The sequence below is a fragment of the Nestor notabilis genome, unplaced genomic scaffold, assembly GCF_000696875.1.
Source record: "Nestor notabilis isolate BGI_N333 unplaced genomic scaffold, ASM69687v1 scaffold4336, whole genome shotgun sequence".
Lineage (NCBI taxonomy): Eukaryota > Metazoa > Chordata > Aves > Psittaciformes > Psittacidae > Nestor > Nestor notabilis.
Genome location: NW_009933174.1, coordinates 95370 through 108752, shown reverse-complemented (window position 1 = coordinate 108752; position 13383 = coordinate 95370). Strand labels below are relative to the sequence as shown.

Sequence of the window (13383 nt, the reverse complement as noted above, 5' to 3'; positions counted from 1 at the left end):
TTTAAGTTTCAATGCCTTTGACTGGATATCGTCCTATCCTCTGTCTGCATAGCTAATGTAGTCTTTTTATTCTGTTATTACTAGTTGGTCACTAAATTGAACAGTGAAACAGAATTGTGAAAGTGAAAACTATTATGTTTCCAGTTCTGACAAGATGATAGTGCTGTTGCTTCCATCAGTTTCCAACAAGCTGTAATTTAGAAATAATGACAGTGGAATGTGCAGTACTGACAGATAATGTACATTCACTGCAATATAGGCATTAGGCAAAACCAGCCCTGGAGGGTGGTATTTGGGTAAAAATACAGTTTTGATTGCTATTGTCTCTACTATGTAGTGGTTTGGATCATTTAATATCCATTTGTGTTCAGGAATGGATTTTCTTAGGTGTTATACCATCTAGTGATGATACATATGGACTTGAGTTTTACAGACTACAGGGTAAAGATTATAATTCTATGTCCATGCACTTTTGTTTTCATTTTTTATGAGTCCTTTTGTGTTGTTATAGATAGGGGTTCAGTTAAAATATGTACCATATACTTGTATAAAAAGATGAGTTATTGTCTCTAGCTTCAAGTTAATTAAGGCATTAGCTATTCAAATTTCGTTAAACCTTATGGTTTATAAAAATATCACAGTATGTGTTCCATGAGTGAAAATCTTGTAGTATTTGTAACAGCACATGACATACATATGTAAATCCACACTAATAACTTTTTGCATTTTCCCCTCTCCCCTTTTTACATACACATAACTTTCTGTCCTGTATTTTCATAGGTCAAGCACACTTAAATTGCCAAGTATTGGGTGGAAGATTTATGAATTTAGGCTTGAGCATCTTTCCAAATATTATCCACTCTATCCTTTCACTGGTGCTGTCATGCTGCCGAGATGTGTCTTCACTCTCCTGTTACTTGAAAATAGTAGTCAGCATAGCAGCCACAAAAATTACGAAACTAAAGTTACTTGTAGGCCACTGGAAACAGAAGGTGAATAAATGCAAGCAGAATACTGGAATCATTAATTAGTTTTGTTGCTTTGTCAGACAAAAATCTCATATACATATATGTATTCACATTTCTAGGTTCAGCAAACACAGTAATGAGGATTTTATTTTTTGGACCTAAAAGTGAAAAATTTCCCAACCTTTACAGTTCAAAATTTGACTCTGGAAGTCTGATGGTGCCTCCGCCAGCACAGCAGGCGTTCTCCCTAGAGCGGGGCAGTGGCATTTGTGAGCTTTGTACAGTCCCAAAGCTAGTGTGACCATATGAACTAGCAGCTGTTTGAGTTACACATAGTAACTTTATATGAAAAAGACTTTATAGTCATTGCAGGTTTTGTGCACTTTCTCAGAAGGGATAACATAATGGGCACTATTGAGCAGTGCACAGGCTAGTTACCTCAGCCCTTCTTGCATGCTAGGATGGGAAGATAGGCTTTCCATGGTTTCTGCACCAAAAGCTCATATAAAAAGAACTATTTTCAGGCAGCATTCAATTCTGGTAAACTGAACTATATTAATCTAGTTAAAATAAAAGACAATATAAGACAAAAATAATGCCATAAATAACTCAGTAATGGTTATTCAGGCATATCTACATGAAATGTGTGCATACCTTGGAAACAATTTGTTCGGAAGTCCTGCGTAGTTGATAATGTTGCCACTAAGCAAGGAAGAATACTTGATTTTGCTAATGGCCAGCAATTCAACAGACAAGAAATATCTTTTTGCTTGAAAAGTAAATAGTTTCTATGCAAGGTTTATGTGTTTTTGCCAGTGGATATATTTAAGACTATTTTTTGTGCTAACTATTGTTTTTCACCCCATAGGTACGTAAGGAATATGGCAAATGCTTCCGACATTCCTACTGCTGTGGTGGACTACCAACTGAGAGTCCCCACAGTTCAGTGAAGGCATCAACAACAAGAACTAGTGCCCGCTATTCCTCTGGCACTCAGGTAACAAAGACTTTGACAGCATCTGTTAATTAACCTGATTTATAAAAAGCCTACTGAGATGTGTTCCAATCAGAAACACTAATTTTCTTCTCATTATTATCATTTAGATGGCAAATACATACTTCTGCATAGTAGAGTTGATTTCTTTTTAAACATTTTGTTTTACTTTGGTCTAATTCAGACACCTTATTTTTCTTGTATATTAGGGGCTGCTATAGGAAGGTTTATACCATCGTGTTTCATCTAAATGAAATTTAATAAATTAGAGTTTAAGTAATAAAAGGAGGAGTTTCACTATGTGCTAGAAGAATGGCTTACTTCAGGCCAAAATAAACACAAATATTCTACATAATAGCACATAAGTAGGAAAAAATCCTTTTGTAACTTTGCTTCTGTCTCACCACTTTATGTTAACAGAGTCGTATAAGGAGGATGTGGAATGACACTGTGAGAAAACAATCTGAATCGTCTTTTATCTCAGGTGACATCAACAGCACTTCAACACTTAATCAAGGTCAGTCACTGGGAACATTTCAGTTTTAGAAGCCTTAAATTTTATGAGATTTTATATTATTTAACACAGAATTGAAAATAATGTTTTGGAAAAAAAAAAAATTCTGGAACAAATGTTCTCTAAAAGCAGAGTTTTAAAGTCACCCACCAGCATGTTTTAAAACTGTGTTCTCTTAACTGGCCCCCTGCTATAGAAGTTGAATTCCTCCATTTGTGAGAATGTATTTAAATAAGTTTCATCAATAATTTAACTTAAAAGCAAGATCATAATTTTAAATCTTTCCTAACCTTTATAGGTTAAATCTGAAACAGAAATATGAGTGCAGTAACATTTTAATGCATATTTGACTATGATTTTTAGGTGCAGAAATTTTCCCAGTGAAATCTAATTGATATAATTTCTATGCAAAAGATGTCTGTAAAGCATTTATCTTTTCTATTTCAAAGAGCATCATATCTGTCACGTGGGATAGAATCCTGATTTTCAGGCACAGAGAAGCAAAAACTCCAAATTTCTCAGCTCAAATAGACTTTGAAATCTGTAACCTCATTCTCATGTCCAGTTAGAAGACAAGGGTATTAACTGAGACAGAATCCCTTCCTTCCTCCCCTTCTCCCTGTGTTTTTTCTAAGGCAGTTTGAGCTAGCACTGGAGGGAAGACTGCTCTGTGCAAGCCAAGTTCAAAGCCTGTTCTTCCACCCAAGTCCCTAGGAAAAAACACACAGCTCTGATCTTTACTGCAGCCAGTTTCTGCTTAACTGAGAAACTTTCAAACAGAAAATTCACCACTATGAGGGCTGATGTAAAGCCCTCATCAACAACAACTACCACATTTTTCTCCCTTATTTTTATTTTTTCAAGATTTGGTAGCAAGGACTTGTACTTAACTCATATTCATTTTGGAAGGAAAAATGTATTTTGTGAAAGAAAGCATTTCAGAAAGCATGACTGTATTATTACTATTTGGTGTATAGAGTGTGGATAAGATGTATGTGTCTCACTGCTAATCCCCATCTGAATCTTGCATGTTCCTCTAGCAAATCAAAATTAAGTAACTTCTCCTAAGTAGAATATGTGTATTTTTCATGCCTAAGAAAGAACTACATTCCTTTCCAGTGTCTTAATAAAATCTCATAAATACACTAGAGAGAAAAGTCTGGGATTTCACCCTAATTGGATATCTCCAACTCCTGAGGTTTGCTCCAATCATGCTGCACCCTCAGTTAACTCAGAGTTGAACAGAGGTCTTGGAAGCTTCTCCCTCTTTAGGAGCTCCAGTCTCAAGTCACTGGAGATGTTCTGCCATGATCAGAAAAATTGGTATTATCTTCATTCATTTACAATACTGTCACTGTCTCTCTGATACACACATACAAGGATAGTTTAGTAATCAATGGCAAGTGTCATTTTTCCTTCAAAATAAAAATCAAGGTTTTAAAGGTGGCAAAAATTTTTTAATTGAAAAAAAAAAAACTCAAGAAAAATGTATTTCAGCTAATATTTCTGTAAATAAGTAAATTACAACTGAAAAAAAAGCTATGATAGAACCTTTTTAGTTGTTCACTGAGATGAACTTCCAAACAAGATAGCATTGTCAGGCAATAATTCTCTGAATCTCAGAATTTTCCACTAATTTCTGCTGCTAAGTAACCATAGTAGTACAAAAGTATTAATATTTGGAATATATACTGTCTTTTCCTTGACAAATAAGAATACCCATACTATAAAACTATAGCTGGCTCTTCAGTTGTCCTTGGGTCTGTAATACACTGATCCTCATACACTGCTGTGCAATGCAATAGGAAAGAAAGTGGAATTTTACCTTAATGAAAAGTTTAAAGTAAGTTTTAAATCACAGCATTTTGTGTGGGGTTTTCTTTTATCATTATTCCAACCCATTTTTCCTCTAGTAGCTAGAAATCAGAGATTGACTTTTAAATAATTTCTCAAATATGCTGATTTTTTTTTTCTAATTATTCTAAGAGTTGTTCAAATGGTGTTGCATTAACATGTAAAATGGGTTTAAAAGAATCTATTCATGTAGTGTTTTGCTTCATGTTATGTTGTTTGTAAACTGATTGTTTAAACAAAATTTGTCATTCGAGGAAATCTTTTTTAAAACCTGGCAGATAAATTTGCAGCATGAGTGTCCCGGGAGAAAATGTGAATGCTCTGATTTCTTAGAGCAAATATTTTGCTTTCCCCTCAGCATGCATACTTTTACATATACTAAGATATGCTTCTTGCAGTTTGTCATCCACTGTCTGTTTGAAAACAGCAATTCCCTTCCACTATCCATTTGTTTTTCATAAAGTGAATAACAGCTCTGATCCTGTCATAAGACATTTTTCAATACCTTTCAATCTGAGAAATCCAGTTCTCTCAAGACTGGACAGAAGTGTTCCATGTGATCATTTTTAAAGTTATGATAGCTTTATGTAGTACCTTGATTGCTACACATTTAATTGATATTCTTGTGTAACAGTGATTTTGTATATATTAGTAAATGTCACTCTCACCAGATGTTTACTTTGGGGATTTGGACAGCACCTGTGAATTACTGGAACCTAACTGTATTTTCCTGCTCCCATTTCAAATACATTCATAAATTTTCAGCTGAATTACATTTGACAAGCCCTACATGATTCATGATGAATAAAAAATATTCTTTATTGAAACTGTCAGCCTAAAATTAAAGAACTGACATTTTTTTCTGTTTCTTTTGCTTTAGGAATGACTGGCAATTACCTACTAACAAACCCTCTTCTTCGACCACACGGCACTAACAACCCCTATAACACATTGCTCGCTGAAACAGTTGTATGTAATGCCCCTTCAGCTCCTGTGTTTAACTCACCAGGTGTGCTTATACTTCCTGAATAAAACCGCTTTTCTTGGCTCGCTCCAAATCCTCCTTTTCCCTAGATAGAGGCTCAAGTTGCAATACTCTAGCCATACATTCTGAATTTCTGTTAGTTCAAGAAATACAGTATTGCCAATGTCAGCTTGTAAAACTGCACTATATTATAGTAATGCCTTTGCCGTAACAGTATTTACCAATAATTATCCATGTTTTTAACACAGGTGGCATAAATCTTAATATACTATTACAGGACTGACACCACATGGTCCGAGAGCCCATCTTCAAGATAAATATCACTTAGAGGTATCATGTCTATGCAATATAAGGTTGACTCTAAAGCTTGCTGACGAAAACCTGCTTATGAAACAGATTAGATACTAAAGCAGCGCAAGGCATCTTGACACCTTTGGCTACCCCAGTGTATAAAAATCGTATCCAGCATCAAACAGATCTGAACTATAGTATAGTGCAGCTTTATGGTAGATCATTTTCCTGTAGGAAAATCTTGAGTTTAACAGTTAGAACAGTTTAGTTCTGTAGGAATAAAGGGTGTCATCACTTACCTAACATTTCGTTGTTGCATTATCTAGTTGCTTTTTTTAACTGTGGTGCAATTCATCAGTAAATACCTAGCAGTTACTGTTGATGAGTTGTAAGATCACTATAATATAACTGGAACGATAAATCTTTGATAGAGAACTCATAAAACCTTGTTTCCAGTTTTTATTTCAAGTTTCCTCTTTAACTGAACTGTAGTTTCTATTTTCATTCTCTTGTTTTCTTACTTTCCTTATGCTTTCCTCTAGCAACCTACAGAGAGACAAGTATGGGAGTAAAACTTAACTTTGCCTATCAAATGTAAATTTTTTCAGCATGATTTTTAATGGGCACAATTAAAACATAACTAGCGGTCATGAAGTAGACTCAGCGGGCAAGTGGTTCACAATTTGCAAATGAAATGTTTCCACATTCAAAAGTACTTGCATACTGCTTTTTGGGAAACAACATGAGGTCTGTAGCAAACCCTATTGGTAACAGAAGTTATGCAATGCTGAAATAATTTGCTGTTTAAAACCAAAGCAGTGTCAAGCAGAAATGCTTAACAATTTACTTATATTTTTACATTCCCACAGTAATCTTGCTACAGGCTATGGAAAGATTTCAAATGAATTACCTGATCATGGGCAACAAAATTTGCCTCATCAAACCAATTTGAATATATTCTAGCATGCTTAACTCTGCAGTATATCATAGAAAATTCATTTTGGATTATCATCAGATATATTTTGGTATCTGTTTAGCAGAAGAAAAGAGAATTAAAATTATAGAATTAAATCATTTTCATGAGGGAAATGAATGCCAGCATGTGGTCCATGTGTTGTCTACTTTTATAAATGCCGTATGTTCCACACAGCTAAATCCATTGCAAGAAAAATCTTGGAACATATATGAAATTGCAAAACTACAAAGTTGTTTAATCAAAGCTTAAAGAGACCTTTCAAAAAACCCTCATCACTGTTTAAATCAGTACACATGGAGAGGAGTCAACAATAACACGGATACAAAATGATTTGCAAATTACTCAGAATTTATTTGGAAATTATTACTCTTTCTTAAAGACAAAATCTTTTCCTGAGAAAATGCAATTACTTTTTAATGAAAACAGTATTTCCAGAGAAGACTGAATCTTCTAGGATAAGCTGCAGCTTTACTTACGGAAAACAAAACAAAACAAAATGGAAAAATGTATAATCTTTTCCAAAACAATTTTTTTCTCATACTCCTCCAAGCCTTGCATATAATGCAGCAGCCTCACAGTGGTCAGTCTCATTTCAGTAAAAGTCACTTCATTCTTTCTTTACTTCCAGACATATCTGTAGATAAAGTGGTTTTCTAGGAATGCTCTAACCATCTGACTTTCCATGGTTCAGACTGTTTAATTTCTTTCAAAGTTTAGTTTGGGGATTTTGGTTTTTTTTGGTTTTTTTTTTTCTTTTTCCTTTGCTTGGGAAGCACTGTGCTGTCATAGTTTACATGTCTTTGTGTCTGTAGGAAAACCTTTTCTTTATCGTGTTACACAAAAAAAAAAAAAGCCAAAACCAAAAGCATAAAGACCTTAATCATCATAAGACTTCATTCCCCCTCCCCCTTAAACTTCTTTTCATGTTTCCAGCAGACTTACCCAATCTGTCATTCGTCCAGCAGCTATGAGATATCAGCCATGGCTGATTTCCTCTTCCCATTCCACAACTAATATTTATTCTTTGGTTTAATTTCTGTGACCCATACTTACAGAAATTCCTAACATTTCTGCATTTGACTTCCATGCCCATGGTAACTGTGGGCCTAACTCTTAATTAACTATTCTGGTTCATTCAGCGCTGTCACTGTGACTGATGCAGACTGCAGGCAAACTTTGACCTTTAGAAGCCTGGGGCCGTTGTTGGCAGACAGAATATTAGTACAAAAAAATTACATTAAGTGGGAAAAGAAAAGCTGTTATTGCTTAGTAATCTAATTTGCTGAACCCTTGCTCTGACTAAGTTGCTGAGAAGCTCAGTAATTCTTCATCATGTTACAATAAATCATTTTACTTTCTTTTATATATCAGCTACTCTTAGGCCAGATAGCCTGAGCAGACAGACATGATGTGAGTTGTCCAAAGTGAGTCATTCCACCTGCTGTCTATTGTGTTGTTGGATGGTGCTTGTGGGCCCTGGTCCCTGTAGTGTGAAAGATGGCTGTCCTTGTTCAACATAAATTCTTTGTATTTATCCATTTTTTTCATTCTTTTCTTTACTTCATCTCAAAAAAAAAAAAAAGGAAAAAAATGTTAGAAATGTTGTTGAAGTAGTTGCTTGCCAGTTACGTGGGTTTATGTTGTACATTTACCTTCAGTTATGTCTGTAATCTAATTCCTTTTTAATTTAGTGTCGTTTAGGACAAATTCTGTTAATTTTCTTTTTCTAAATCATGGTGGTGTACTTCAAAACATAGATGTTTCCAAATGAATTGCTTTGCATTATATATGCAAGGGCATGGAGTGAACAGTTCCTTGTGGAAGAGTCACAGACTTGACACTAAATTAAGAAATCAAAATGCCACTATTCCCCACAGGAAACACACGTTACTATTTTTAAGATGCATCTTTCCTATAAGGTGTGCAACTGTTTACATTTGGGAATGTTCAATAACCTAACTTTTCTCAAGTCTTACTTCCAAGTACAACTTTGTCCTGAACTACATTAAAGAATTTTGTTTAAAAAAAATAATTAACTCATAAAAAGCACATCAGGCCATAACCAAGAGCTGTCCTTTTCCATTTCAGGACATTCACTGAACAATGCCAGGGATACAAGTGCCATGGATACTCTACCGCTAAATGGTAATTTCAACAACAGCTACTCATTGCGCAATGGAGACTATAATGACAGTGTGCAAGTTGTAGACTGTGGACTAAGCCTGAATGATACTGCTTTCGAGAAAATGATCATTTCAGAATTAGTGCACAACAACCTGCGGGGCAGCAGCAAGAACCACAACCTGGAGCGCACGCTGCCGGCCAAAGCTGTGATTGGCGGGAGCAGTAGCGAAGATGACGCCATCGTGGCAGATGCCTCATCTTTGATGCACAGTGACACCCCTGGGCTGGAGCTCCACCACAAAGAGCTTGAGGCCCCGCTCATTCCTCAGCGGACTCACTCCCTTCTGTACCAGCCCCAGAAGAAAGTGAAGACTGAGGGAACGGACAGCTACGTCTCACAGCTGACAGCCGAGGCTGATGACCACCTCCAGTCCCCCAACAGAGACTCTCTTTACACGAGTATGCCCAATCTCAGAGACTCTCCGTATCCAGAGAGCAGCCCCGACGTTGAAGAAGATCTTTCTCCCTCCAGGAGGAGTGAAAATGAGGACATTTACTACAAGAGCATGCCAAACCTAGGAGCTGGCCATCAGCTTCAGATGTACTATCAAATCAGCAGGGGTAATAGCGACGGCTATATAATTCCCATTAACAAGGAAGGATGTATTCCAGAAGGGGACGTTAGAGAAGGACAAATGCAACTAGTGACAAGCCTTTAATAGTGTAGCAAAGAAATATTAAAGGCCACATACAAGTATTAAAAAGACTTAATTGGCCCCATGCAGGCTCCCTCATATCTGCTTGAAGAGACAATTCTGTTGACCCTGTGGTTCTCCAGTAACGGGGATGACTGGACCTCGCAGTTCTGTGAATTTTTATAAAACAAAAACTTTGTATATACACAGAGTATACTAAAATGAATTATTTGTTACAAAGAAAAGAAATACCAAACAAGGTATTTTAAGATATCTTCTGCTGCTGAATTTAACAAAATTGTGAAGAAAAAAAAAAAAAGATAAATAAACACTTCCCAGCCATTTTACTGCAGCAGTTTGTGAACTAAATTTGTAAATATGGCTGCACCATTTTTTTTTTCTAGGCCTACATTGTATTATATACAAGGCGTAGGCTCTAAAATCCTGTGGGACAAATTTACTGTACCTTACTATTCCTGACAAGACTTGCAAAAGCAGGAGAGATATTCTGCATCAGTTTGCAGTTCACTGCAAATCTTTTCCATTAGGGCAAAGATTGAATACATGTCTAACCACTAGCAATCAAGCCACAGGCCTTATTTCATATATTTCCTCAACTGTACAATGAACCGTTCTCATGAAAAAAAATGGCTAAAGAAATTATATTTTGTTCTATTGCTAGGGTAAAATAAATGCATTTGTGTCCAACTGAAATATAATTGTCATTAAAAAATAATTTTAAAGAGTTTGAAGAAAATATTGTGAAAAGCTCTTGGTTGCACATATGTTATAAGCTGTTTTTGTTACACTCTGTTCATAGTACGGTAGTATGTTTAAATGCAAGTTCTACCCGTTTTCACTTATTTTTCACTGTAAACAGTGTTCTGCTTTGACAAGTTAGTTTTTATTCTTACATTTTGAATTTTTATTGCCAAAAACCATAATTTGGGGGAAAATTGTTTTAAAAGCCAATTATGCCAAACCTTGCACAAATTTGATATAGCTAACGAAGATTGTAACTCAATTCCCTGTTCATTCTTTAATCAATCCAGGGTTGGGTGGTAAGGGGTAAAGGGGACACTGGACACTTCTCACAAGCTTTCTCGTGAATAAAAGGTGCCTGTCCTTTAAAAAAAATAAATAAAACATAACTATTACTCGTCCATATTCCTTCTGCCTATATTTAGTAATTAATTTATTTTATGATAAAAATCTAATGAAATGTAAATTGTTTCAACAAAATTCTGCTTTTTTCATCCCTTTGTGTAAACCTGTTAATAATGAGCCCATCACTAATATCCAGTGTAAAGTTTAACACCTGTTTGACAGTAAATAAATGTGAATTTTTTTCCAAATAGGTAAAATGTGCATTATTATGTACGAAGCATAATTGGCATCAGCAGTCCTTCGACCCAGCTGTATCCTGCTTAGACTGGCTTCTTTACATTTCATGATTTAAATGTTGAGAATACAATAGAAACTGTATAGCTCTACAGAATAGAGGTCATCTTACCTATTCATTACTCCAGTCACAACTGGATAAGATCAAACTCAGACATAGCAGGGTCATTAGGAAAATGTACTGTAATTTCATAATTTACGTAACTTTTAAGTAGGCATCTGTACTGAAATTAAAAATAAGGTGGTAAACACCAGTATCATAATCTTGGCAACAGTAATTAGCAGTTAATTATTAGTGATGAAGATACATTGTTGCAGTGGGAAAGACATGAATAAGCATTTGGATAGCACTCTGAGCGCTATCTAAATAATTAATCCATCATGGCACTGTTTTGAGTTAGATAAATAAGCATGACTGTCCCTATTTTTATCAGATCAGAGAACTGCAGAAGGCAGCTGATGCCCAAGATGTTATTGACCAAATCAGTGGTACAATTGGAAGTCTGAGGTCTTTGTTTTGTTGATTCCCAGGCCTCTTTTGTCCCTCTCTACCAGGGCCTCTCAAAAGATAACGCCAAGGACTTCATTTGTCACCACTCCCAAAACTGTATTCTTCAAAATAACTCTAAAATTAATGCCTCGTCACCACAGGGGCCACCACTTCACATGTGGCAGCTGTGACTACAGGTACGTTAACAGCAAATATTCACTTGAAAGGTATCAATTGTTACCTTCTAATGCATTGGAATATGTAAAGTCCATTTGGAAAATAAAGCAATGCATTTTGAATAAGTTCAGATTTTGGAAGAGAGTTTTTGGGCAAGACTTCCTGTGTTGAGACAATTCAAAATGTAAAAATAATAAAATCTAGGTTGAGATGGAACCCTGGGGTTCAGGTAATAATCAGGACTGACACTGTAGCAATTGTTCTTGAAGAAAAAGGTATCTTCAGTGCTCACCCTACTAGTAACTCTTGCTGTTCCTTAACAGTTAAAAGTTACTATGTTTGCAGTTCCAGTCACTGGAACACTTACTTAAAATTAACTTGGAAACTGTTTAGCTCTGTTGAGTAGAGATGCTTTAAAAATCTGAAGTCTCTACGAAATAAGAAATTGTTCTGATTCAGGGTATACAGCAGGCTCTTCGGAGCAAAAATTATTCCCTTGGTCTGTCTGGCAACTTAAAAGCATACTTGCTGCCTTCTACCTAGGAAATCGTGTCTTAGGGATTTAAAAATTGTGGAGCTCAAGTAATTACAGTACACATGACCTAATAATGTCACCAGCTTCCAACAGAATCTTCAACCCTAGTTCAAGCAAGTACTCCTTTGTGTCTAACTAAAGGTGGCAAAACTACATACTGGAAGAAGGTTTGTAGCATTGTGATCTTAAATATATAGTCAATGGCAAATGTAACAAGTATTCATAAAACACAAAAAATGTAGCTGATGAACCTAAGATGAACCAGCTGAACCTAAGTATCATAAGGGAATTCTTTCGTTAGCTTCTTTGTAACGTAGATGTTGCTTTTTAGTGAGCCTGATTTTTTTAATGTTACGCTAGTGAGTGTCCTGTGTTCAGCTAGCAGCCTATTCCTTGCCAAATTTCTGTTAGTGTAACTTCTCGGTGTAGTAGGTTACAGTATAATTATATAGCCGACAGCTTACTGTAATTTCTTTATGTTCTGTTCTCACGTTCCTGCCATCTTGTCTTGGGATCAGAAGGACAGAAGAATTCAGAGGAAGAGTTCGAGAATAGCAAAATAATGACAGCAGAATTAATGGAAACAAGTGCTTCTTCAGGGTCATCAGTTAACCAGTTCCTATGATGGTGCCAAGGATATGCTGTTATTTTAGGCACTGTCTTTCAGAAGAGCTGTAATTTTCTTATGGCTAGTAATCTCCTGTTAGTATCAGTGTTAACCCTACTGGCTCAGTTCAATTCTTCCTTGTAACTTCAGTCCAGTTATATTAATTCCTACAAAAGATTAAATGGGATGTGCATTTAGTGAACTGTTGTATAATGGTGCTATGCATTGTTTAATATAAAATACATCTCAATTCTACATAAGTGAACCATAACATGAAGAAATGCAACACTGGTAATACCTTTATAGTTAAAATTAACCTTTATCTGTGAATTCTACAATACACCTTTGCTTCTTTAAAATTTGAAATGAAATTACTAATAAAGTTTACATATATTCACTTATGTAGGCAATAAAAGGTGTTTCAAATTGACTTAAGTTATGGATAAAATATGTGTCATATTTTTATGTCCTAATTTTTAAGGAAATTTTTTTCTGAACCACTCGGACATTAACAGACCAACAAAACCCAACCTAAGCAGTCTCTGTGTACTGTTGTTATCCCACTTTGCCTCAAAACTAACTAAACTTGTCTTCTAGACTTGATTATATGACAATATATGCTAGTGTAAAGGTTTTTTTTTCCCTTGAATAAAAGCATCTTTTAAATCAAAAGAAGCTACAGCTAGACAATTATATATATGCAACATCTTCACTGGGGTTTTAACTGGCTTAATTCTAGGGGACAGTGGAGAATGAAAAATGCTGGAAGGCC

At 35.5% G+C, this 13383-nt stretch overlaps 1 protein-coding gene across 1 annotated transcript in view; it reads left to right on the top strand.

Moving 5' to 3' along the window:
- The window catches only part of LPHN2 (latrophilin 2), a gene marked incomplete at its 5' end in the record, with an annotated part of 50647 nt that extends 39891 nt beyond the window's left edge, over positions 1-10756 (top strand). Inside the window, 4 exons of the mRNA XM_010016741.1 lie at positions 1837-1965; positions 2383-2479; positions 5211-5339; positions 8671-10756. Coding sequence (XP_010015043.1) covers positions 1837-1965; positions 2383-2479; positions 5211-5339; positions 8671-9425 — 1110 coding nt within the window. The remainder of the gene's footprint in view (positions 1-1836; positions 1966-2382; positions 2480-5210; positions 5340-8670) is intronic.
- Positions 10757-13383: the final 2627 nt, after the last annotated feature.